The sequence below is a fragment of the Paramormyrops kingsleyae genome, chromosome 18 (assembly GCF_048594095.1).
Source record: "Paramormyrops kingsleyae isolate MSU_618 chromosome 18, PKINGS_0.4, whole genome shotgun sequence".
Classification (NCBI taxonomy): domain Eukaryota; kingdom Metazoa; phylum Chordata; class Actinopteri; order Osteoglossiformes; family Mormyridae; genus Paramormyrops; species Paramormyrops kingsleyae.
In genome coordinates, this window is record NC_132814.1 from 21,978,718 (window position 1) to 22,001,067 (window position 22,350).

Sequence of the window (22,350 nt, forward strand, 5' to 3'; positions counted from 1 at the left end):
ATCCAGTTCTGAGTAGCGAAAAAACTTATTGATCTTTAAAATATTTATTAACACGTGATGAAAGTACGGAAATGGCTGAATTAAAAGCGACGTAGATATACTGTATAATCTAGCTCTAACGATGAAACCAGATATGTTTCCCAGGACCAGCCCTGTATTAACACAGTAACAAGATGAAATAATACCCAAAAGACGGGATTTGTGTATACTATGTATTAACACGCATATTTATGGGCCTACAGGAATTCCACGTAGGCTAAAAATACAGTTTAGTCAAAAAAGAAGGTTGTAAATTTCCCACAGTTAGAAATGTGAAATTTGACTGAACTGTAATTAGCCTATATGTGTAAACTACACTATAGTTTCTGTCTCCTTGTTCTGTTCAGAAGGTTTCCCTGTAGATTTCACTCGCTCAAATTATAGGGGTGTTCATTTCAGGCTGATACGAATTCCTGTTTAAGTGACACTATTAAAAACCACAGATTTCCAAAAATCAGGAGCCTGCAGGTCATCGCATTTCCCTTCGTGTGAGCTTATAATGTTAAATATGTCAGTACTCTCCACCACCGCCGGATATTGTGGCCGAAATATCCAGTCCACAATATTAAGATAAACGCTGCATTCAATTTACGGAATAGTTATGATACCCATTTCCTCAAAGTCCAGTCATATTTTGGCAGAACATGTATATTTTGGTACCTCTTGGTATGACTCGTTTTCTTATATATTATGTCTATGTTTAGATTTGTCCGTCTTACCTTATGTGTTAAGTGTTATATAATATTATATAATAACGTTTTTGACACTATGAGAAACGAGACATGTCAAATTCATACATGCCAACACTAGGTTATTAAAAAAGGGTGATTTTGCCAAGTGAAGGAGGAATGAAATTTTACAATGAAATTTGCCGGCAGGGAAGGGGGTTCCCCGGCGGTAAAAATGATCGAGCCGGACGCGGAAAATCAGGAACTTGGAAGTAGCGAATTATAATTTTATAGCGAATTATAGTTTTATTATTTTCCGTTTCTGGGAAAGCAGAGCCGTACGGGCTGGAAAGCGGCTGATGCGGCGCGGCGCTGCGCCAGGAGGCGGCGGGCCGTCAGAGAGGCGCTGCTGACGGGGCAGGCGGCGATGCGCCAGGGCGCACCCCCGCCTATGTTCGCCCAGACTTGGAAAGGTACCTCTCCTGCACTCTATTCTGACTCCAGTTACGGCAAGTAATAATTATTGTCATCTTTATAAATATTTTTAGTATATTTATTAAATTTCTGTGCCGGTCCAAACATGACCATCTTTTAAAAATGAAAAAAAAAAAAATCCTTCATAAAACTTTACTGTCGATTTATACATAGGCTAATTGGTGACAATGGGTGAAAAATAAAAAAATATATATTTTAAGTACAAATCTTTAACAGCTACACAACCCTAAGGCAAACTGGCTCTCATCAAATAAAGTGAGATTAACAAGTTAGATAAAAATTAAACGTTACTGTAAATTATGCTATGTAGGTCTATTGATTCCTGTGCGCGTGATGTGGGTTTGCCTGCTTAATCTGTTCTGAGGAATAAATTAACATGTGTACTTTTCCCGCTACTTACCTAACGCATAATACTTAGTTATCTTTTAGGCCGAAACTGCGTAACTATGTGTATGATCCGAGCCACTCCTTATTTTCTAAGTTATTCTTTATTTGGAACTTTTGCCTGTTACTATGTCACATAGACATAGAGGTCGCAAAAGATAACAAAAACACAATGATGCTCTTTTTTAGGACAACATAATAATAATAATAATAATAATACTAATAATAAACAGCAACAACAATAATATAGATCTAGACCTATGTAGACCTAAAACCACAAAGATATAGGTCTACATCATTGATGTAGTAAGCTGGAAAAAGGTAGGCCTAAATGGGTTTACTGGTGGACCTTTAAAATGAGAAATGAGGAGAGATTTTGCTGAAATGTGAGAAGTTGCAGAGCAGCGGAGTGAATCAAGCTGAAAGCCACAGAGCCAAAGGTTAAGGGGAAATACCGGGACTGTGCCGGTTTAACAATATAACACTGTCTCATATTTATCAACTAACATTACGCACTGTGCAAACCAAGAAAATAGGCTTACGTTAAGGCAGCCAGCCATCATTAGGCCTTATTTCTGTAAGATCGGAAGCATAATTTGTGAAGTAATCAGGGCAGACGGAAGACACCATAAAACAGCTGCATCACGCAGAAGCTGCTGTAGTTTAAGGCTCAGCCTTATGTCTCAGGGTGGGATTCATATGAGCATATATGTGTTTTTATTAAGACTTTCAAAAGTGGCTCTAATTTGTTATATGGTCTTTAGGAGCGGGCAGGCAGATACCAGATTACCGGTGGATAACGCCTGATCCGGGGAATGAAAAGTTGCTGTCAGTGCTAATCGTCTGTGTTCGTGTTGAAAGACTGATCAAAGAGAACTGAATCCGGTAACTATTAGAAAACAGGGCAACTTATTCATCAGGACAACTTAAGTTATACAAGATATAGCGTGAAAATACCACAATATGAAAATGAAAAACAAACAACCAAACAGCAGAAATAGTATTAAAAAGAGTGCAAGACAACATGAAATGTACCGTGAAATTTTACATACATAAACTAGTAGGTAAGAACAGTTCTGTGCTTTGCTTAAAGAGCTCATCTTAATACGTAACACACCTAAATGAAACTTAGGTAGCTTACCTTCTTCAATAATGGCTTATGAACAGTGACATTACAAAACTTTCGAGGGGTTTGTTTTGGTTTTCGAACAAATGATGCCTTTATGTGAAGAATTATAAGTAAAATAATAATTGTGCTTACATTTTCTTCAAAAAGTAAACACTATGTTACAGCAATAAAAAGGTTTTCATCAGTATTACCACAGACGTATTTTGTAACAAGCAAAGTATATGGATAAATTTTATGTAGAATATTAAAGTGAACTTTTATTAATAATGTAGGCCTAGATATACAATACTTACAAACAGTATTTGAACTGCCAGCTATGCTTTTCCTGCGTTTTATTGTCAATAAGGGAATTCCAATAAAATGATCTTCTTGGATCTATTTTATTTTAGGATTGTAGCAATTGTTGAATCAATATGTTGTTACACGATTTATCTGGTGAGCAGTGAACTGTCCAGGATGAGTCCGAAAATTTATAGTGAAAATGATACATCGTGCACAAGGCTATATTTCACACATCAAATTGTTATATAGAAATGTTCTTGCACAAAACACACAGACACAGGAACATGTTTGACAAGCCGACAAGAAATAGTGGTGGGTGGGGGGGGGGGGAGTTGAGGGGCATTCGCCCCAGCAAAATGTACCTAGGGGGACCCCTGTCCCCCCCTTTTCATAAGCGAGGATCACAGAAAATTGACTATTTAAGAACTATTTAGTAATGCCACCCGCCTACCCCGCTGGAGAAATTTTACCGAGGGGGGACCCTCCCTGTTTGCACTCCCCGCCCCCATTGTAACACTCCTCTTCTGTCCTCAACACGAAACTGACTAGAGGGGATCCAGCTGCAGTGTTGCAGGCCCAGACAAAGGTAATCAAAGTCCAGTTCAAAAACTGTGAAGCAGGAAATCAAGCCAGAGAGTCATGAATGAAGAAATCAGGAATCAAACCAAATGCTCCAGGGACAAGACATGGGTTTTAGTAAAACTGAGCTAATAACAATTAAGTTAATTGCATACACATATAAGAATTAATTAAGGGAGCCAAAAGTTTAATCAGTATTCTGGTGAGAGTTGGGGGGTGATGAGACAACACTATTTCCCATCGCACCCATGTTTTTGCAAATAAAGTTGAACAGGAACTATTTCCTCATAAATTTCACCAAATTTGCTATGATTGACAGGCCGACAGGTAATGTCCGGAATTAACGCAGCGCGTGGACAGTCGTGTTTCATCTTCAGTTACCATGAGAGACTGTATGAAAAGATTACCATAAAGACGACCCAAAGAAAAGAAAAGTGAGAAGTGACATACTGGACATCTCATCTGGAGTACATTTCCCAAAAGCAACGTTGCTAATAACGTTAGCAACTTAAAGGTTTTCGTTCATGTTTTGATTATTTTATATTTCAAGATTTCTGTGTCATTCACATTGCAAAAACAGGTGCAAATTGTATTTTTGCGGTGCAGTCTAATTAAGCATTAAGGCTATTTTGCAGAGTTGCATGACATGAATCCAGGAGTCACCACCCTGTGGCGACACAGCGAGCTTTGCTGTTCTCATAGCTTTTGGGAAAATCTTGGTAGAGATCCATCCATCTTCTAAATACTAATCCAGGACAGGTTTATAGTGCTGCCTGGAGCCTGCATCTGGCATCACCTGGCAGAGCTACTCCCAGGTTGGGAATCCAGCCTGTTACAGGGCTCACACACGCACACGCACACGCTATCGGCAATGTGTTAACACCAATTAGCCTAACTACATGTCTTTGGACTGCAGGAAACCAAAGGGAGTCCTAACAAGCTCCACTCAAGCACAGCCAGAGCAATGTTGGCTACAGATTACGCAATAATCATGCACGGATGTGCACTTGGGAAAACTGCCTTAAGTGTTCTGTGACTGACATTACTCAGAGCCAATGAAAATGGGGGGAGGGGCACCTGTAGGGAGCAGAGGCAGGACTCACATCTGGGGGGTCTGAGGCACCTTGCCACTCTCGACTCTGCACAGAAAATCTCCAACATCCTTCAGGGGTACATTTCCCAAAAGCTCATGTTAGCAACTTACGTAGTTCACAAATTTTTCCCATAAACTAACAACAGCAGTGCTCACTGTCGCCACACAGTGGAGACTATCGATTTTACGACATACAACTCTGTAAAACAACCTTAAAGCTTAATTGGATTATACAACTCTGCTTCTTACTGCTACAGATTGCTAGACATCTTACCAAAACTATTTGTCATTTGTACACAAGTTCGGTTGGAAATGCTGTCCTTTTCCGGAACCTGTGATTGATTTTAGTTCAGGCGTGTGACTCTCTCTCCTAAGTAAATGTTAAGCATGGATAAAGAGATTAAATCATCTTTGAAAGGCACAGCACAGTCCAAGACTGATAAAAGAGTCTTAGAACCAGCATAAAGATGAAATCATTCATATTTTTTGCATGAAATATACAATCAGCATATTTTTTTGTGTTGTTAATTGAAGAAGGAGTCCTTTATTTACTTTCAGCAGTGGGTTGCACAAAGGTGAACTGTGAACTGTCACAACATGATTTTTTAGTGTGTTAATGGTGTGGGTAAGTGTGAAGGAATTTGCCCCAGAAGATTTGCAGCTTCTGCTTAGTGACATTTTTGGAAAAGCCTCATATCCTGGTGATGCATCTTCATCCAGCTGCTGTCACAGACCTGTCATGAACAGACCCTTTACCCATTCATTCCAGTTTGTTGACAGCCAAAGTTGGGTCCATTACCATTAGGCCAAAAAAACTTCCATTAAGAAGGTCGGGAATCTCATCTCCTTATCCATTTGTATGGTTAGTCAGAAGGTTTGTGTTAAAGGGTCAGAATGGGTTAAAAAGTGACAACCAGATCCATTCAGCTGTCTATACAGTCTTTTACTAAGCCCATCTCTGCTGGGCCATTTTGAAGACAATGTCGCATTTTTTTCTGAGTGGTTTCAGTGTGGATATGAGGTGTTGGTTTTACTCCGTTTCTTCATCATAATAGAGAATACTCAAAGAATACTCAAACTGTATGCTCAGTGAGGGTGGTGGGACATTACCCAGTATGCAGTGGGACAGTAGCCCTGGAGTATGCAGTGGCGGAGCCAATGGAAGGGCAAAGAGTGCCCCCCCCCCCCCCAAAATAAATAAATTTAATTGGCTCACTGGGTGCTTCCCTCCCATCTCCCATTTTAATTGGTTCTGAATATAGAACTCATAAAATGCAAAACACAGTTTTCCCAAATACATGTGTGTAAGGTAACTAATAATAATTATTATAACTATACATTTTATTTTGTAACACTTTACATTTGAAACACATGTAAATTGCTAAAGTGCTACAAAAATGAAAACATCATCCCAAAAAACAACGAGAAACGACTTTAAAAATGCAGAAACTCCCATAGTCAGTTAAAAGCCATTAGTTCTGCTAAAATGTTTTAAGTGTTTTTTAAAAATTCACAATAGTCAGTGGTGCCTTGAAATGGTCCCTGGGGGTCTATAGATGAGGGGCAGCCGAACAGGAGGCCCAATCACTCATGGTGCTGAGCTTAGTCCTGGGGCGGAGGAGGTGATTGGAGTTCATAGAGCAGAGATATCGCGTTGAGGTTAGTGGGGTAAGTAGTTCTTTCAGGTGGGGTGGGGGTGGGGGACATTGCCATGGATTCCCTGGTGAGTAAGAAGGGAAATCCAGTGAAGTGAATGAAGAATGATGGGCGTAACATGTTCATATCTTCACTCTCATCAGGATCCTTGCTGCGTTGTTCTGAATGCATTGGAGTCTTTGAAGGGATTCCAATGAGTATTACAATAATCTAGTCTGGTGTAGATAAAAGAATGAACCAGCTTTTCAGCGTCTGATAAGGTGAGAGTAGGATGGACTTTGGCAATGTTTCTAAGATGGTGAAACAAAATCTTGTAGTGGTGTGTGATATGGGCTTCAAAGGTAAGTCCACAGCAAACACCTCTGCAGGATTTAGTAAGCATAAGGTAAATGTAATTTAAGTGTAACACTAATAGTTCCCAGTCCTATCATTATTATGTGTGTAGGCTTGATGGATGATTCAATATGATTAACTCGGTTAACTAACTAGTAGATAGCTAACAAGCGGGTAGGTGAAACGGCAGAATGCAGTTGTTTTTAATCCGAGTCCTGATTATTGTGTCTTGACCTGCATGCTGTGGAAGATGAGCTGCAGCGATCGGAGCAGGATGATGAAGCACAGCGCCCCCAGCAGGTGGAAGGAGGACCAGGTAAGGCGAGCCCCGCTGCGTGAGGAAGAGGGTCGACGAGGGTGAGGAAGAGGAGCACCACCATCTCCCTCGTGTCAGACTTTAGACACGGCATCACCGACTTCCTCACATACTGGACATTCTCATAAAATGCAGGGCGGCATATATTAGAATTGATTTTGCGTCTAAACCACAATAAACTGAGGGGTTTGTGTATTATCAGATTTTACACGGGCGATGCCATTTAAACGTATAGTTTAATCGTGAGGTGTTTAAAACACTGAAGTCTCCCATTCGTGTATCGCACATTTCCAATAACATGGAGAAAATTGGAAACGAATCTAAACACAGAAAGGTAAAACTGACATACATTAGGTACACGTGGATTTGTTTGCATGAATTAATGTTTTATCAGCTAAACTGAACGCCTAACATTAGCCAACCCACCAAAGGACTTAACAGTAAAAATTGTGGCTGGTTAAAAGAAAATATCAGAACAGAAAACAAGTACCTGCATTTTGATTTCATTTGAAGTCTTTTTTTAAACTGGAGAAAATGTGGCAGAAACAAACACGGAATCGATGTCGCCGCACTATTGCACATTTATAACGTCACGCTGCCCCCTAGTGGTAGGTAGGTGTAAGAACAGAGCACCTACACCACGTGCGTCAACCATCCGTGCTCTTTCTGCGGTTTGCACGGCGTTTATTCTGAGGCCATGCAGATCAGATACACGGCAGTTGGGATGACAGCTGGAGACACATGGATTAGGAATTTAACTAGTTACCAAGCGACTGGAAGATGGAATAAACGCGTGTTACTAGATACCGTGGGGGAAAACCGGTCGTTTATCGTGGAAGGAAGCGGCAGAAACACTATGATCTTTCATACCCATCAGAAATCCATTAGAAGCCACCGGGGAGACGGTCCAGGGTCGCGGGGAAACCTGGACCAAACACGACAGCGTATATGTTACAGTACAGCACATTTATTCCTGGTGCCTAAACAGCCTGTCTGCTGCATACAGGTGTTTAGTTAAAATTAATTTTAAATGTTTAATTTTAAAAGGCATTTTTATTTTACACAGAATCCCAGTTAAGTGCTGTGATATGAAATATATAGACTTCTGCAGGTCTTCTCGTACTGTTTCTCCCAAGCAGTACTCAGAAATAATTAAACTGCAGAACACAGGCTAAGTCAGGACTTAACAGCTCAGAAAGGACACAGAGAAGCTGAGGTCATGAGGAGCGTTTATTTTCGTTTCACTCCGTTTTTCCAAGCAGAAATAAGGAAGCAGCAGAGCTTTCAATCTCCCAGTTTTTCTTTGCGTGTGTGTATGTACACAGTGCCAATCCAGGAATGCAAGATAACAGCATATACCAAGTATTTCAAGTGCTCAGACGTGTATTTTGTGCTATATCGCGGCAAAGAACGGTTACCTAAATGTGGTAGATTAGTAGCATTCCAGTGCAAAGGTACTTATTTAGACTAATTAATTGAACTAATTAATCACAACATTATTATTAGTTATGAAATGCAGAGAAGGTAATCGGGTGAGCAGTTTTTCTAATATAAACCAGCTGAGTTATAACTTAACTTCCACCACCCCACTAAACATTCTATGAAATGTTTGTCTGAAGGAAGAGGCCTATCTGGGCCTTTAATGTGAATTAAAGGCTTTTGATTATCTAAGTTCATTTAGGAACCTGAAGTCATTTGTCCACTGGCCATTAATGGCACTAAACGATACTGAATTGACCAGCCAATGTTGGTCACCCTGTGGATCTGGTTTAAAAGCGTTCAGTCTGGTCTTAAGTACAAAGAATGAGCCAGAGGCTCAACATACCAAGAATGATAGCAGTACAGTACAGCGATATTGAGTGATAGTCATGAAGTTCCAGGACGTTTAAGAACGCCTTGTATTTTTCTACGAGCTGCTGTCGGCAGGTTGGGCCACGTGTGACGAACTCCAGAGGCGGCACTGACATGGATCCCGAAGGTGAGCTGTAGCTTCCTGCGACCTGAGAGAATGGGGCGGATTTAAGGAAACGGGACTTGGCCTAGCCTGAGAAACTGGGCCCGGGGCTCGGGGACGAGATGGGGGGGGGGGGGTGATCAAGGAGTGGAAATCTGGTGAGAAAGCGGGAGGATGACCTGAGACAAGAAGTGACCAATCCCCCCCCCCATCCTTTATCAGGAGCAGGACCCCCTGAATGGGACTGCTGGGTACCGCACTAACTGCTCAGCATGTGACCCTAACGCTTGCCGAACATGGGTCCACCATGCGGCAGGACCTCGCTGAATACCACCTGCTAATATGGTGGGATTGTTTTGGTCCAGGGAGCAGAACCATGAAGCACACCTGAAGATACACAAATAAGACTTCTCAGGTTTTCTCCTGAAAGGGAACAATGAAAATTAAAGAATTTAAAAGAGACTTAATTTCTGCTTCATTTAAAACGCCTGCGCTATATCCCTAACCCCCTCAATCTCTAGCGGAGTGATTCACTCGTGAAATGGAGTCATCAGAGTCGGGCTCTCTGTCTTCACTGAGAGCGTCGGGGCCTGCAGCCTCCCCTAGGGGGCGCCCATCACGGCACAGGGGCCGTCCGCGGAGCTCCTCCTGCAGCCCGCTGGCCGCCAGCCGCATCTGGTCCTCGGCGCCCTGCAGGGCCTTGACCTGCATGCTGTGGAAGACGAAGAGCAGCAGGGATCCGAGAAGGGTGACGAAGCACAGCGCCCCCAGCAGGTAGAAGGAGGCCTGCGGGAAGGGCTGCCCGGCGGCAGGGGCCAGGTAGGGCACGGCGGCGATGGCCAGCTCCAGCAGCAGCAGGACGAGCCCCAGCGCCCCCGTGCGCGTCACCGTGTGCAGCATGCGCTGGGCGCAGTGCAGGCCCACCTTCACTTCAGTGCGAGCCTCCGTTACGGTGTTCACCAATTCGGCAAGGCCCACTGCGGAGTGAGGGAGAGGAGCTTTAAGATTCAAGCCCACCACCCAGGTCATGCGAAGCCACAACTGTGCTCACTGAGCCACTGTGGCGGTCTGCAAGAATTAAAAACTAAATGAAAGAATTAAAAATAGCTTAACTGTGTAAGTTAGGGTTATTTAGAAGATTATTCTACCCAAAATGACACATTATTAAGAAAGCAGAGTCAGCCAGTTCCTGGAGCAATTGTGGTTAAGGGCCTCGCTCAAGGGCCCAATGGTGACATCACTTTCCTGACCTTGGGACCCCACCCCACCCTGATGGACCCTGAACAACGTCAGCCGTGTAAAGCTGGGTTTCTTTATGCAAAAGGGAACCACCCAATCAGCATTTCCTAACGTTTCCCAGAGAAAAACTGCAAGCCAGCAGTCACGCTGAAGTAACACATGACCTATTTGAACTGCATGTGGGGGGGGGGGGGGGGGCAGTAATGGGGGGGAAAGGTGAAAAACATCACAAGACCCCCTGAGGTTGTTACCCATGTCGTCGTCTTCCCCGCAGCTCTTCACGGCCGCCCCGCCCGGCTGCACAAGCAGCACGGCACTCAAGGCCTCATGGTCCGAGTATGGGAAGGCCTTCCCGGGAACTGAGCCCTTGGTGGTGGTCAGGAACTCGCACTTCACGCTCACCCTGTCGGACCCCTGCGAGACAGGGAGGGCCGCTGTGTTACTGTCCAGGCATCTGGAGTCTCTCTCGAGACCAAAACGAGGGAGATCCAGAAAAGCTCGCGACCATGTGCAACACTATTTTTCACAGAGCTGCTACTATGGAATTCCATGCAAGACTTATCAAGAGATTCTTTGCACTGACAATTTCCATTGTCATTTATAAAAAGTTACTGTTTTATACTGTCAATGTTTTTTACTCTTTGTGTATGTTGTGCTACTGTAAACCTGAAATCTCCTTTGGGATTCATAATCCATCCATCCATCCCACTCACCTTGAAGAGGATATAATCAATCCGGATGCCTTTCTCAAAGGGGAGAAGCTCCTTGTTGTCTGTGAAGGGGTTGTCTGCTATAAGGGTGAAGCCTTCCTCACAACCCTGCCAACATCAGCACCCGCATATCTGGAGGTTAGCTGAGGCCGGTTTAAACACAAGCACAGCGCCCCCTGCTGCCCGGAGGAGCATAAGGCAAGTATCGCAGGTGTCACGGCATGCATTGGGGGGAAACTCACTCACGTCAAAACTGTCCGTCTCCATGAAGCAGTCTCGGAGACCCGTGTATGTCCGCAAGAGCCGGGTGCCAAGGTCCTGGGGGTGCATATTCAAATCACCCCCCAGAATGACCAGGTCCGCCCCACAGGAGGTGTGGCTGCAAGTCAGCATTACAGAGAGTCATGTGGGATCTTCATTCAGGTAACATTATGTCAGATCTGAGTGACAGTGGCCAGAATGCATTTCTGGGGGCACTGCTGATATTTACTCACCGGACAAACTGCTGTAGCTCCCAGGCCTGCACCACCCTGTGCGGCAAGTACGTGTCCTGCTCCCGGCAGTATTCGGCGTGGAGCTGTGGAGGACACATGTCCTTACTGCTCATACTTACAGGGCTCTATAAATTCAAGAACAGGCAGCCCTGGCGCTAAATTAGCCCGACTTTGTTAGCAAGTACGGTGGCCCAGAAGTGCCACAAACACTACCCGTTAAGGTAACACAGACACATTAGAGAAGTGCAAAAGCATAAACGAATGAAAACTTTGAAGAAACAAAAATATCCATAAATGCATACATATTTAAGAAAATCAAAAGACACAAAAATGTTGAGAATTTTTCTGTGTGTATTTTAATAATGTTCTTGAATTTTCTCAACGTTTTGTGTTTGTTTTTCTTTTGCATTTTCTTAACGTTTTGCGTTTTTAGCATGCTGTGTGTTGCACTTCAGGGCCACCGTACTTAAAGGGAAAGATGGAAGTAGGGGTGGGCGGTACACCGGGGTCATTACCGGTGTGATTCTGCGCCACGATATAAATTCGCATTATACCGTTAACACCACGATAATTCAACAACCTAATTATAGAAAATAAAGCATTTTATTTTCCTCAAAGCTTCAGTTGTAATCTGAATACTTGTCCTTATATAGTATATGTAACCGGTTTATCTGCGTTGTGTGATTTTTCTGTTACACACTCTGACAGTGTGTCGCGATAGCAAACTAACAAATTCAAAATAAACAGATTTTGTGTAATTATAACAAAATAACCTTGTTACATATATATAATAGCAAATTACAAAGTAAAACATATTCGCTAAATCAGCATATATATGCGCCGTAGCCTTCATATAAGGTGCGTAGTAAAAGGCACAACTCCCCAGTTAACTCTGCAAACCCCCCTTTTCCCACGCCAATGAACGTCAAACTCCTTTAACCTCCAAGTAAGGCGCACTTCAGCGTATGCAGCCCTGTCGTTCGCGCTAATGCAGCAGCGAATCTAACGCTCAAACAAAAAGCCGCAATGTTTCTAATAGAGTGGCCGTTCTGTTCTGAAATCGTACAGCTGAAATGTTTTCAAATGCAGTATTATATAAAATGTTGGATAAATAGATGTAGTTTATTGGTGGCTTCGTGTTCGTCAAAGTTTACGTTATTTATCATAACTCTATAAAGTTCATTTTTACACAAATCAACTCAGGTGAAATAATTAAAACACAATTTTCAGGGTTGCCAAAACTTACGCATCCGGCGCACCCTCTTTCAGACTCTCACGCAAGAAATCTTGCGGCAAATCTATATTAATGCATTATAAACCTAAAATTAGCTACATTCGGGTAGTTTGCAAACCTTAAAAACAATTTACAAGGCAATAAAACTGTTACATACATGTAAATGCGTGTGCAGACTTGTCTTGAATTGAAAATCAAAGTTAGCAACCCTGAGTTTTATTTGAAATGTACTGTAAAATGCACGGTTTTCGGCTGAAGCGGCTTGTCATTCCCTTTGCGTTTTTACACCGACAATTACAAATCAAATATGAGAAAACATCACCTATGTCACTTTTTGTATCTTTTCGAAATAAAACCGCCCATAGCCAAATGTAATAGCAATTAAAGTGTACTTAATATATCATAAAACATTTCTTTTTAGTTATATAAAGGGACAGGACAAACTACTCCTCCCAAAACTTGGAAAAAAAAGTAATACCGTGATATAATACTGTCACCGTTCAAAAAAGTACCGTGATAATAATTTTGGAAGCATGTGCTTCAATGGCAGGGAAAAGGGGGGGGCGATAGTGGAGGTAGAGTTTGCCGGATTGCAGCATCGAAATCGACAGTCAGGCAAACACCCCCCACAGTAATGACTATCCTGAGTCACTCAGCTCTGCATCTTATCTGAAGTCAGGCTCACATGCGTGACGTAGACGTGTGCCGTCCGCCCCTGGATGTTCATGACGACCAGCCCCACGGCCTTCCCGCCAAACCAGTCTCCATGGTGCGCCTGAGAGAGACAGGGCAGAGCTCACGTCTCCGTAATGAGCTTACTTCAGTGGGCTTTTAGATACTGGGGGGGGGGGGGGGTCATTCTTTTAGACATTTTCAAGAAAGAACGCATGAATGCAGCTCTGATCTAAGGCCCCGGGGAGCTGCTTACCATGTAGGGGTATCCATTCAGCGAGTAGCGGAAGAGTAACGAGTCCCTGATGCTGTGCTTGGAGAGGACAGCCAGGCCGCTTCCTATGACGCCACTGCAAACAAGCCGCACGCAAAGCGTGTTACTGCCAGTGACACTGCATTACTGAGAATGACCGCATTCATCGCCACCGATTCAGTGGGGCAGCTCCCCCCTTAGTCTGCGCTAACCACACCCTTATCCCCATCTCAGCCTACTCATTACGTATTTATTGTCCACTTGTTGTTATATTGCACTGCCGTGGGGGTGGTGTGTGGGTTAGCTCACTGTGCCTCTGATCAGAAAGTCACTGGTTCAGAAACCATGGCTGCCAGAGTGATGTTACCACTGGCCCTCAACCCCCAGTTGCTCCAGGGACTGGATATTTCTGCTATCTCAAAAATGTGGATAAAACTAAATAAATTAAATGATGTCTTGCACCATCTTGTCTATAAATGCATGCTACTGTCTGTCCTACTGTCCCCTCTCCTGCAACAGTGACATAAGAATCTCACAATGTTCATCCAAAAACACACGTCAAAAAAACCTGACACTTGAAACCTGTTCGCTAGTCCTGAGTGACACGGGGCCCTTAAGAGTAAAAGGAAATCTTCCTGCTGACAGACCCCCGCCATCAGAAATGGGAGAGCACAGCAGTATTAGTGGAGGCCAATGGTCCCGGGTTCGAGGAGATCACAGCTTCACAGCTGTACTCACCTCTTAAAGTAATGGGAGTACGGATGGCAGCAGGCGAGCCTTTTCTTCAGCAACAGGAAGTCTTTCTCACTCCACACCTACAGCACAAACCACCTCACACTCACCATACCAGACGGATCAAGAAAAGACATGTAGGTGGAAAATGAAACCCCTTTATTACAGCGGAGAAACTGTCCTTGGGAAAGAGCTGAACGAAGAGGGGAACTAATCCCTAGATTATTCTGTAAATATCTGAAAGGAAATTATATATCCCAAAACGACCCTTTATCGAATTAATAATCATCTTGCATCTTTGACAGATATTTCCCAGCTAGCACTGAAACTCAAGAGAGTAGAATTGATATGCTTGCAGAAATAGTTATTTTTATCTTCAGCAGAACACTGACTGCTTTCAAAACCGCAGTCATTTCAAATGATTGAAATGTTTAAAATAAGCAGACACACATAAAACACAAACAGCAATGGTTAGATCTGCATCTCTCTCGGCTAAATAAAATGCCCCAGTATTGCAATGCATTTTTTATTTTTTTTTGCAGTTTATGATAAAGTTTCCCATTTTGGACATATCATTGCAGGGTTTGGGTCTAACAGGAAGGACACTGGGGAGTCCTGGGCTGTCACATGACTATTTAAGCTCCACCCACCTCCTGCAGCAGCACAATATCATGTCCCTCTCTGGCCAGCAGGTCGGCGATCATGTCATAGCGCTCAGTGCAATGCAGACTGCGGTAGCGGATGCCCCTGGAACAGAGACAGGAAGTCGGCTAGAGGTTTCACATCCGCAGCATGAGACTTTAAACCAACCAACTGGGAATGCAGTAAAAGCAGATACCTCCAGCAGTGTCCAAGGTCAATGATATATGTATATAAACAAAGCTTTGCTAATTAATCTGCCCTCTCCCCCACCCCAAAAAATTAACCAAGCTATAAAGCACAGATCACAAGCTGCGAGTCCAACAGTCAAATAGCAGGACGTCACACATAATAACAGAGATACACCTATGAATTCATGTCTGATTTAATACTCATTTAGTCATTTTATTTCATGAATGGGCGAATTTAAGTAACAGACATGATTGGTAAAATATTTGCAAAACGTAAGGTACGGAAAAAGAAAGAAAAACAAATAAAACTCTCCTCTAGCACAGTTTAGCACCAAAAACGTGAAATCAGCCTGAAGAAGACTTCAGTTACCAAGGAGACACACTGATGTCTTGTCAATTTGGAAACAGAGAAACAAAGTTCTCAGAAGCTCACTTTTCAAGCTACCCTTTGAATACAGAGGTATACAGTTACTCAGGACACACACACACACACACACACACACAAATTCAAACACAAACATATGCTTACAGATGCAGACACTACTCACACACAGAAACACGGATACAAACACACAGACACAGATTGACACACAAATAAATACAGACACAGATTGACACACAAACACACACGCATACAGACACACACATACATACACACAGAAACACAGATACAAACACACACACACACATAGACACACAGATTGACACATTTAGGCACACACAGACAGACAGACACAAACACACACGCATACAGACACACATATATACACACAGAAACATATAGACACACAGACAGACACAATAACAGACACACAGACAAAAACCCACCAGCAGTTGAGGGAGAAGACGCGCAGCTTTATGGGCGAATCGCACCGCATGATGGCGTCAAGGACGCAGCCAGAAAGTTCAGGAGAAGATCAGCAAATGCGGGTGACTGCAGGCTGGGCTGCAAAATCTAAGGTTACATAAAACACATGAGGAGTGCTAGAAAGGGAAATGGGTAGCTGCCCCCCACCCCACCCCATACTACACACACCCCACCCCATACTACACACACACACACCTCCCTGGTGTTCAGGTGTGCTCAGCAGCTCCAGCCTCACACTGTCCAGAAAGTCCTGCCGGGAAGGCCGGGGGGGCAGTTATCCAGCAGGAACTTGGTGACTCATACATTGTCAAAACACCCCGAGCACTGAAAAAAATGGAGGAACTACAACACATTCGAATATCCCTCAAGTATTTAACGAGTCGACCCCAAACCGGTTTCCCCCCCCCAAACTTGGTTCAGAAAAGTCTAAGGATCAGCCAAACAGGGATAAATGCAGCATCTCTAGCATGAGCGAACTTATCTGCGGAAAAGTTGCATCTGAAATAAGCTTTTTATTCGTTCATTAAACCAAGTCTGCTGTACTACCCATAGGCGAATCATGGCTCGACGTCATAAAAATCACCAAACCCAACCATCTTCTGCGTTTTTAAATGAATGTAGGAGTTTTAGAGAAATGGCAGTGTTATCAACATTATTTCTTTAATGTGAGATACCGCAGCAACGCGGTCTGAGCCTGGAATAATACACAGACACCGCATACACACAGCCCTGAACTATGCATACATACAGGCCTGAAATATGCATATACAACTCCAAAATGCACAGACACAGAACTCTGTACATGCACACACAACCCTAAACCTTTGTCACTGCACAGAAACTTGGTTCATCGCGCTACAGACTGACCGAGCCCAAAGGGATGCCAAAGACGATCCTGGTCCTTACTTATATATATGCGTACAAAAGTATTATAAAATGTCAGAGCAGGCGATCACGGGATAAGTCACCGGTGACGCCATACAGCGAAAGTTACATTAGTGGCAGCTGGACATGGGAAGACTTTGTGAAGCGGAAAAGCTCCAGAAAACGATGCAGTGTCAGCTGCCGGCTTTGGGAAAAGCCCTCCGAAAAGTAACCTCCTTCATCAAGACCAACCGATAGCCTCGCTGCGACATTTTCTTCACCTGGTCAGTCGCCGAGACGTCCTCTTGATCTCCCCCTTCACTCACGAACCGTGTAACTGTAAACTGCTCGACATTTTGCCGAATGTAGTCTTAAGCGAGAGTTTTCACCGGACTACTGCACCCGTCGCCTCTCGGACAGACGGAATCCTGGGTAATGTAGTCTTTACGGCCCTGTACGTATACCGCCACATTTTGAAATATGCAACAAAAAAAAAAGACATTTATAGATTTCATTTTCTTTTTCCAACTTCATTGTAATAAAAGCTATTTTCACTCAAACTGGTAAAAAGAATCCCTTCCATTTTTACATGACGTTAAATAGCTCTTCAACAATGTCTTATTTAGGCATCACTGATTTGGAGAACTACGTCACAAATAAATGAATAACCGAGGTACTGTCCATCAGTTATACCAGTTATCAATAGCAACAGAGAACATAGCGGTGTTTGCGGGGAAAATGCAGGATTATATATGCAGAGCTCTAAAATGTATAAAATGTAGGCAGTTATTTGTTTTGACTAATCACGAATCAGGTTTAAATATTGGTGTCTGGGATTGTTGAAATATATAATTTTATAAAGATGACATTTTTGTAATTTGAAATATAATGCGTTTCTCTATAGTTATCATTGTGTTATAATTTTGAGCTAGTGGTTTTCAGACTCTAGTGTATAAGCCATTGTCTAGCTGAGAAATGATCAGCCTCAATCAAGGGCCAACTTTGGTTTAAACATTGGGGGGGTTAAGGTCTCCACCTCTTTAGGCGGGCACACCCCCCCCCCCACTAATTTACGGCCATGGTCTCAACAAATATCAACCTCAAATGCACGTCTACATGTTGTCCAGTCAGACAAAAAAACAAAAAAAAAACAAAAACCTTTTGAGGCACCATGCATTTCTTTATTGGTAGATTATACACTGATTATAGAATACAAACCCTCACATTGTAGACAACACAATATACAAGAATGCAATGCACCATTTGGGATATAAAATGGGGAGAAATTACAAAATAACTCACCCCCTCCCTTTGAGCATAAAAACCATACATGTACCTAAAGGATACCAACAACACACACAAAATATGCCATGGATGTGAAAGCTCCCGTAAAAGACCTGGACACCAGGTGCTGAGCCGGGTAGAATGATACACTGGCGAAAGGCAGAGTCTTACTAGGTCATGTGATCATGTGGTCATGTGACACCTGGCAGCTCGGGGAAGCCCTTGACTGAAGACTGTAGCTGTCCGTCTCACATTTATCCCCTTACCCTAAGCCACCTGCTCACCCACTTCTAATGCTTGCATATCTCCACACTTCAGGAAGGAGCGTTTACCTCATATCTACTGAGACATACAAACTCGAAAACAATTGTAAAACCTCATTCTCGCCCTGGATGCGGGCCCGTTCAGGAGGAAATGCATGGTCACAGCACAGCATAATATGAGTGGTGGCAACTGCCACTTCCCCTTTGCTACATGGTGACAAGACACTATAAACAGAAAGATAGGGGGGGAAGAAAAACAGGGATGAATAAGGCAAGCAAGGCGATCAAATTCCTCTGAAAGAGTACAAAGTCCTTGAGTGAAGCGCACTTTCGTCTGCAGATTCGGTAAGGCGTACTGGATCTCTGTCCATGTTCCCAATTCTCCACAGTCTTCCCACTGTCCAATAGGATGCAAGTCCCCAAACTTCAAATGACCTCTCCATAGACACAAAGAACTTAGGGTGCAGCTACCATTAGCTAATCGGTCAGAGGAAAAATAAACATCTCAAAATGAGACCTGTGTTTAATACTCTGCGCCCCTTTACCTTTAGTGCACCATTCCATTAGAAGGTAAACAGTTACATCCATAAAGATCCTCTTTTTGCAGCAGTGTCGTGCTTTATTGCTGATCATTATGAGATAAAAAGATGCAGGAGACTTGTGTGTCGGCCTGAGTGGGCCGACAACACATCAATTCTGACTGCTGAGCAAAAACCGTATTTGTTCACTGCACCAAGTCTATTGAGCGAGTAAATACATTAAATGGGAAAAAAAAATTAGTGCTCAGTTACAGATCATGGGGTGGGGGGGAAAAAATATTTTACCGCTGCTGTGTAACATTCCCTCCAATCGCTTGTAGCCAAGCTGGTAAGAAATGGTTAATTTTACATAAAGTTAGCTTCCAAAAAAATTTTAAAAATTCCACATCTTTGAGTAATTTACCCTGCATTTGACTTCACAGTACCTTTGACTAAAACTCTTCGTCTCCCTCAAATTAGTGTGAGAGCAAAGGTAGCTACATACAACGTACGCCTGTGGCAAGAGAGCAGTAAGTGCTGGAAATCAGGGTTCCTCACTTGCCTGAGCTCAGTACCCTGTTTCTGGCAATCCAATCAGGTTCTTAGTTTAAGGCTTTTAAAAAGAGCCAGGAGGTAGATACACTCAACCCCATTTTGCATTTACTCTGTATTAGTTAAGAAAAACAAGCAAACAACCAATTAAAAAAAAAACATAACCTAGGTTCAGTTCCACAGCCGGCCCCTGTAACTGATCTGCTTCATGGTGTGGCTTCAGATCAGACTGCTACTCAATGCACTGTCCATCCACTCATCATGTGAAGTTCCTCCTCATTTTCCTGTGCTCTCCAAAGAGATCAGGCAGGTAGTTCGCTTCAGGCATCTAGAATGTAACAGGAGAACGGCCTCCTCCGGTCCGCACAAATCCTTTGGCGTCTTCCCCTTGGTGTTCTCGGGTTAGCTCAGTGTTTCTCAGCCCAGGTCTAGGGGACCCCTAGAGCAGGGGGGGGGCAATCTTATCCGCAAAGGGCCGGTGTGTGTGCTGGTTTTTGGGATAACCTTTAAGTCAAACTAAGTTGTGAGGACTTTTCAGCCAATCAGGCCTCTAATTTGCAATCTAAGTAGGGAGTTGCAGCGAAAACCTGCACACACAGCGGCCCTTTCTGGGTAAGATCGGCCACCCTCTGCCCTAGACGGTCATGTGGAAAATGTGGACGGTCTGACGGAGAACTGGGAGGGATCTAAAACGTGGATCGTCTATGGGTCCCGGTGGACCGGGATGAGAAACACTAGGTTAGCTTCACCCAAGACAAGAGGTAGTGATTGGGTTCAAGAAGGCACTCTGGGGCAAAAACTCTGCCTTCAGAGTCAGTCCGACACCCCCTGCACTTGGCTCGAAAGCTATCGTCTCCACGTTCAGATTTCCCTTCTTCTGCTCGATCTCATCTTCTTACTGCCTCATCCCACGACACCACCGCAAGATGCGTTCAGCTTCCGATAGCGATGCGTCTGCTCCTTCGGACATCGCCAAAACCCTCCTGTTATGCTTCCTCAATCCATCAGCTCAAACAATAAAGATTAGTGTCATCCCTGAAAACAGTTAAGGAACATTAACTGATGCAACCTGCTTTGTTTTTTAAACAGAGTATATTCGAAATTGCCCTTACACAAAGTAGTGCATAGTTTGTTTTTTTTGCTTTTTTTTTTCTTTTTACTTCATACAATTCCTATTTTACAAAATTAGTAATGATAGTAAAAAATACCCACTGTACTATAAAATATACATATACCCATCTGTTCTGTCATCCAGGTTGCTGTGTATGTGTGCGTCAGTTTCTGAGTGTGTGTGAGAGAGTTTCTGTGGGTGTAATTGAGTGTGATTTTCTTTCTTTTTTGGTTTTTCAATGTTTCTGAGGCAGCCCCCAAGCCCTGCTGCCACCCCACCCCCCTCCCCCCAGAGGACCCCCTAGTCCTTGACAAGTCGATAAACGTGGTACTGCGCCCCATGTTCACTCGTTGACACCTCGAACACAAACGCTATGCAAAGAAGGGTCTCCTGGGTGTCTCTGTTCGTCACCACCTGGAGAGGAGGGAAGAGAAAACAGACGGGTGAGGTAACCAATCAGCACAAAGAGTCAAGGAACAGATGGGTGAGGTAACCAATCAGCACAAAGAGTCAAGGAACAAACAGATGAGAAGACCAATTAGCACAGTCAAGACAGAGTCATAGTATGTTGACTATGAAGAGGAACATGCAGGAGGGCAATCACGACATGCAGGACGGTGGTGATGGTGCCCACCTGCAGGATGGTGAAGTTCTCCAGCACGCTGTTCATCATGTACTTCTCAGGCAAGTGCTTGAGCTTGTGGATGAAGTTGATCATGTACTCACACATGGGGGAGCGGTGGATCCGGTACACACACCTTCCGCCCTCCACCCGGGCAAACTCCGTCTGGACAGGAAAAGGGAAGTCATCACCAAACTTCCTGTGAGACCAGGAAGCTGAGCAAAGCTCCTCCAAATGGACATCGAGTGATGTTCTGTGCTGGCTCAGCATCCAGACAGCGGCGGGGGGAGACAGAGGAAACCGAAGGCAGACTCACCTCGACCTTCTCCACCACCTGCTTGCCGAAGGAGCAGACCTTAGTGGAGACAGTGATGGTCATGTTGTCGGTGCTGCTGTACTGGCTGCTCACGCCATAGAAGGAGCCAGGACCGTCCTGCATGCCGCTGCTATTTAAGTCCGCCTGGGGGGTACACACAGCATGTCTGTCATCCAGCTGCCTCAATACGTATCCACCCATATGCTAAAAACATACCTCTGCTATGGAGATGCTAACTGCTAACCGAGTGACACCTAGCATCCATACCTCTGCTATGGAGATGCTAAGTGCTAACCGAGTGACACCTAGCATCCATACCTCTGCTATGGAGACGCTAACTGCTAACCGAGTGACACCTAGCATCCATACCTCTGCTATGGAGATGCTAACTGCTAACCGAGTGACACCTAGCATCCATACCTCTGCTATGGAGATGCTAACTGCTAACCGAGTGACACTTAGAAACTATAACTGTGCCATTGAGATGCTAAGTGCTAACCGAGTGACACCTAGCACCCATACCTCTGCTATGGAGATGCTAAGTGCTAACCGAGTGACACCTAGCATCCATACCTCTGCTATGGAGATGCTAACTGCTAACCGAGTGACACCTAGCATCCATACCTCTGCTATGGAGATGCTAACTGCTAACCGAGTGACACTTAGAAACTATAACTGTGCCGTTGAGATGCTAAGTGCTAACCGAGTGACACCTAGAAACTATAACTATGCTGCGGAGATGCAAACTGCTAACTCACTATATACCTAAAACCATGACGATGCCATGGAAATGCTAACTGCTAACCGAGTGACACCTAAAAACATATCTATGCTAAGGAGATGCTACGTGGTACCAGTAC

At 43.8% G+C, this 22,350-nt stretch overlaps 2 protein-coding genes and 2 long non-coding RNA genes across 16 annotated transcripts in view; 1 reads left to right on the top strand and 3 right to left on the bottom strand.

The window, feature by feature from the left end:
- Positions 1-1,050: 1,050 nt before the first annotated feature.
- LOC140579482 (uncharacterized) lies at positions 1,051-8,570 on the top strand. Its single transcript, XR_011983490.1, has 2 exons — positions 1,051-1,180; positions 6,909-8,570. It is a non-coding gene; the product is annotated as an uncharacterized lncRNA (long non-coding RNA).
- On the bottom strand, positions 5,903-7,544 carry LOC140579481 (uncharacterized). Its single transcript, XR_011983489.1, has 3 exons — positions 7,465-7,544; positions 6,893-6,989; positions 5,903-6,389 (listed from the first exon to the last, which is right to left on the bottom strand). It is a non-coding gene; the product is annotated as an uncharacterized lncRNA (long non-coding RNA).
- smpd2a (sphingomyelin phosphodiesterase 2a) lies at positions 8,192-17,257 on the bottom strand. Of its 6 annotated transcripts, none has more exons than XM_023834056.2 (12): positions 17,106-17,251; positions 16,156-16,302; positions 15,921-16,047; positions 14,913-15,009; positions 14,269-14,345; positions 13,534-13,627; positions 13,291-13,380; positions 11,372-11,454; positions 11,124-11,256; positions 10,881-10,985; positions 10,419-10,581; positions 8,192-9,905 (listed from the first exon to the last, which is right to left on the bottom strand). In XM_023834056.2, exons 3-12 carry the CDS (start codon positions 15,968-15,970, stop codon positions 9,439-9,441), a joined length of 1,359 nt encoding a protein of 452 aa, XP_023689824.1. In that variant the 5' UTR covers positions 15,971-16,047; positions 16,156-16,302; positions 17,106-17,251; the 3' UTR covers positions 8,192-9,438. The 6 variants fall into 6 exon arrangements, with proteins under 6 accessions (XP_023689824.1, XP_023689822.1, XP_023689823.1 ...); XM_023834054.2 differs by having other exon boundaries at positions 16,156-16,210; positions 17,106-17,249; XM_023834055.2 differs by having other exon boundaries at positions 16,156-16,284; positions 17,106-17,249.
- Positions 17,258-17,983: 726 nt separating this feature from the next.
- Positions 17,984-22,350, bottom strand: part of tead3a (TEA domain family member 3 a) — a 28,668-nt gene continuing 24,301 nt past the window's right edge. For all 8 annotated transcript variants that reach the window (XM_072702423.1, XM_072702424.1, XM_023834076.2 and 5 more), the window contains 3 exons: positions 21,491-21,634; positions 21,187-21,339; positions 17,984-20,966 (listed from right to left, as the gene is read on the bottom strand). In XM_072702423.1, coding sequence (XP_072558524.1) covers positions 20,853-20,966; positions 21,187-21,339; positions 21,491-21,634 — 411 coding nt within the window. In that variant the 3' untranslated portion in view covers positions 17,984-20,852. The remainder of the gene's footprint in view (positions 20,967-21,186; positions 21,340-21,490; positions 21,635-22,350) is intronic.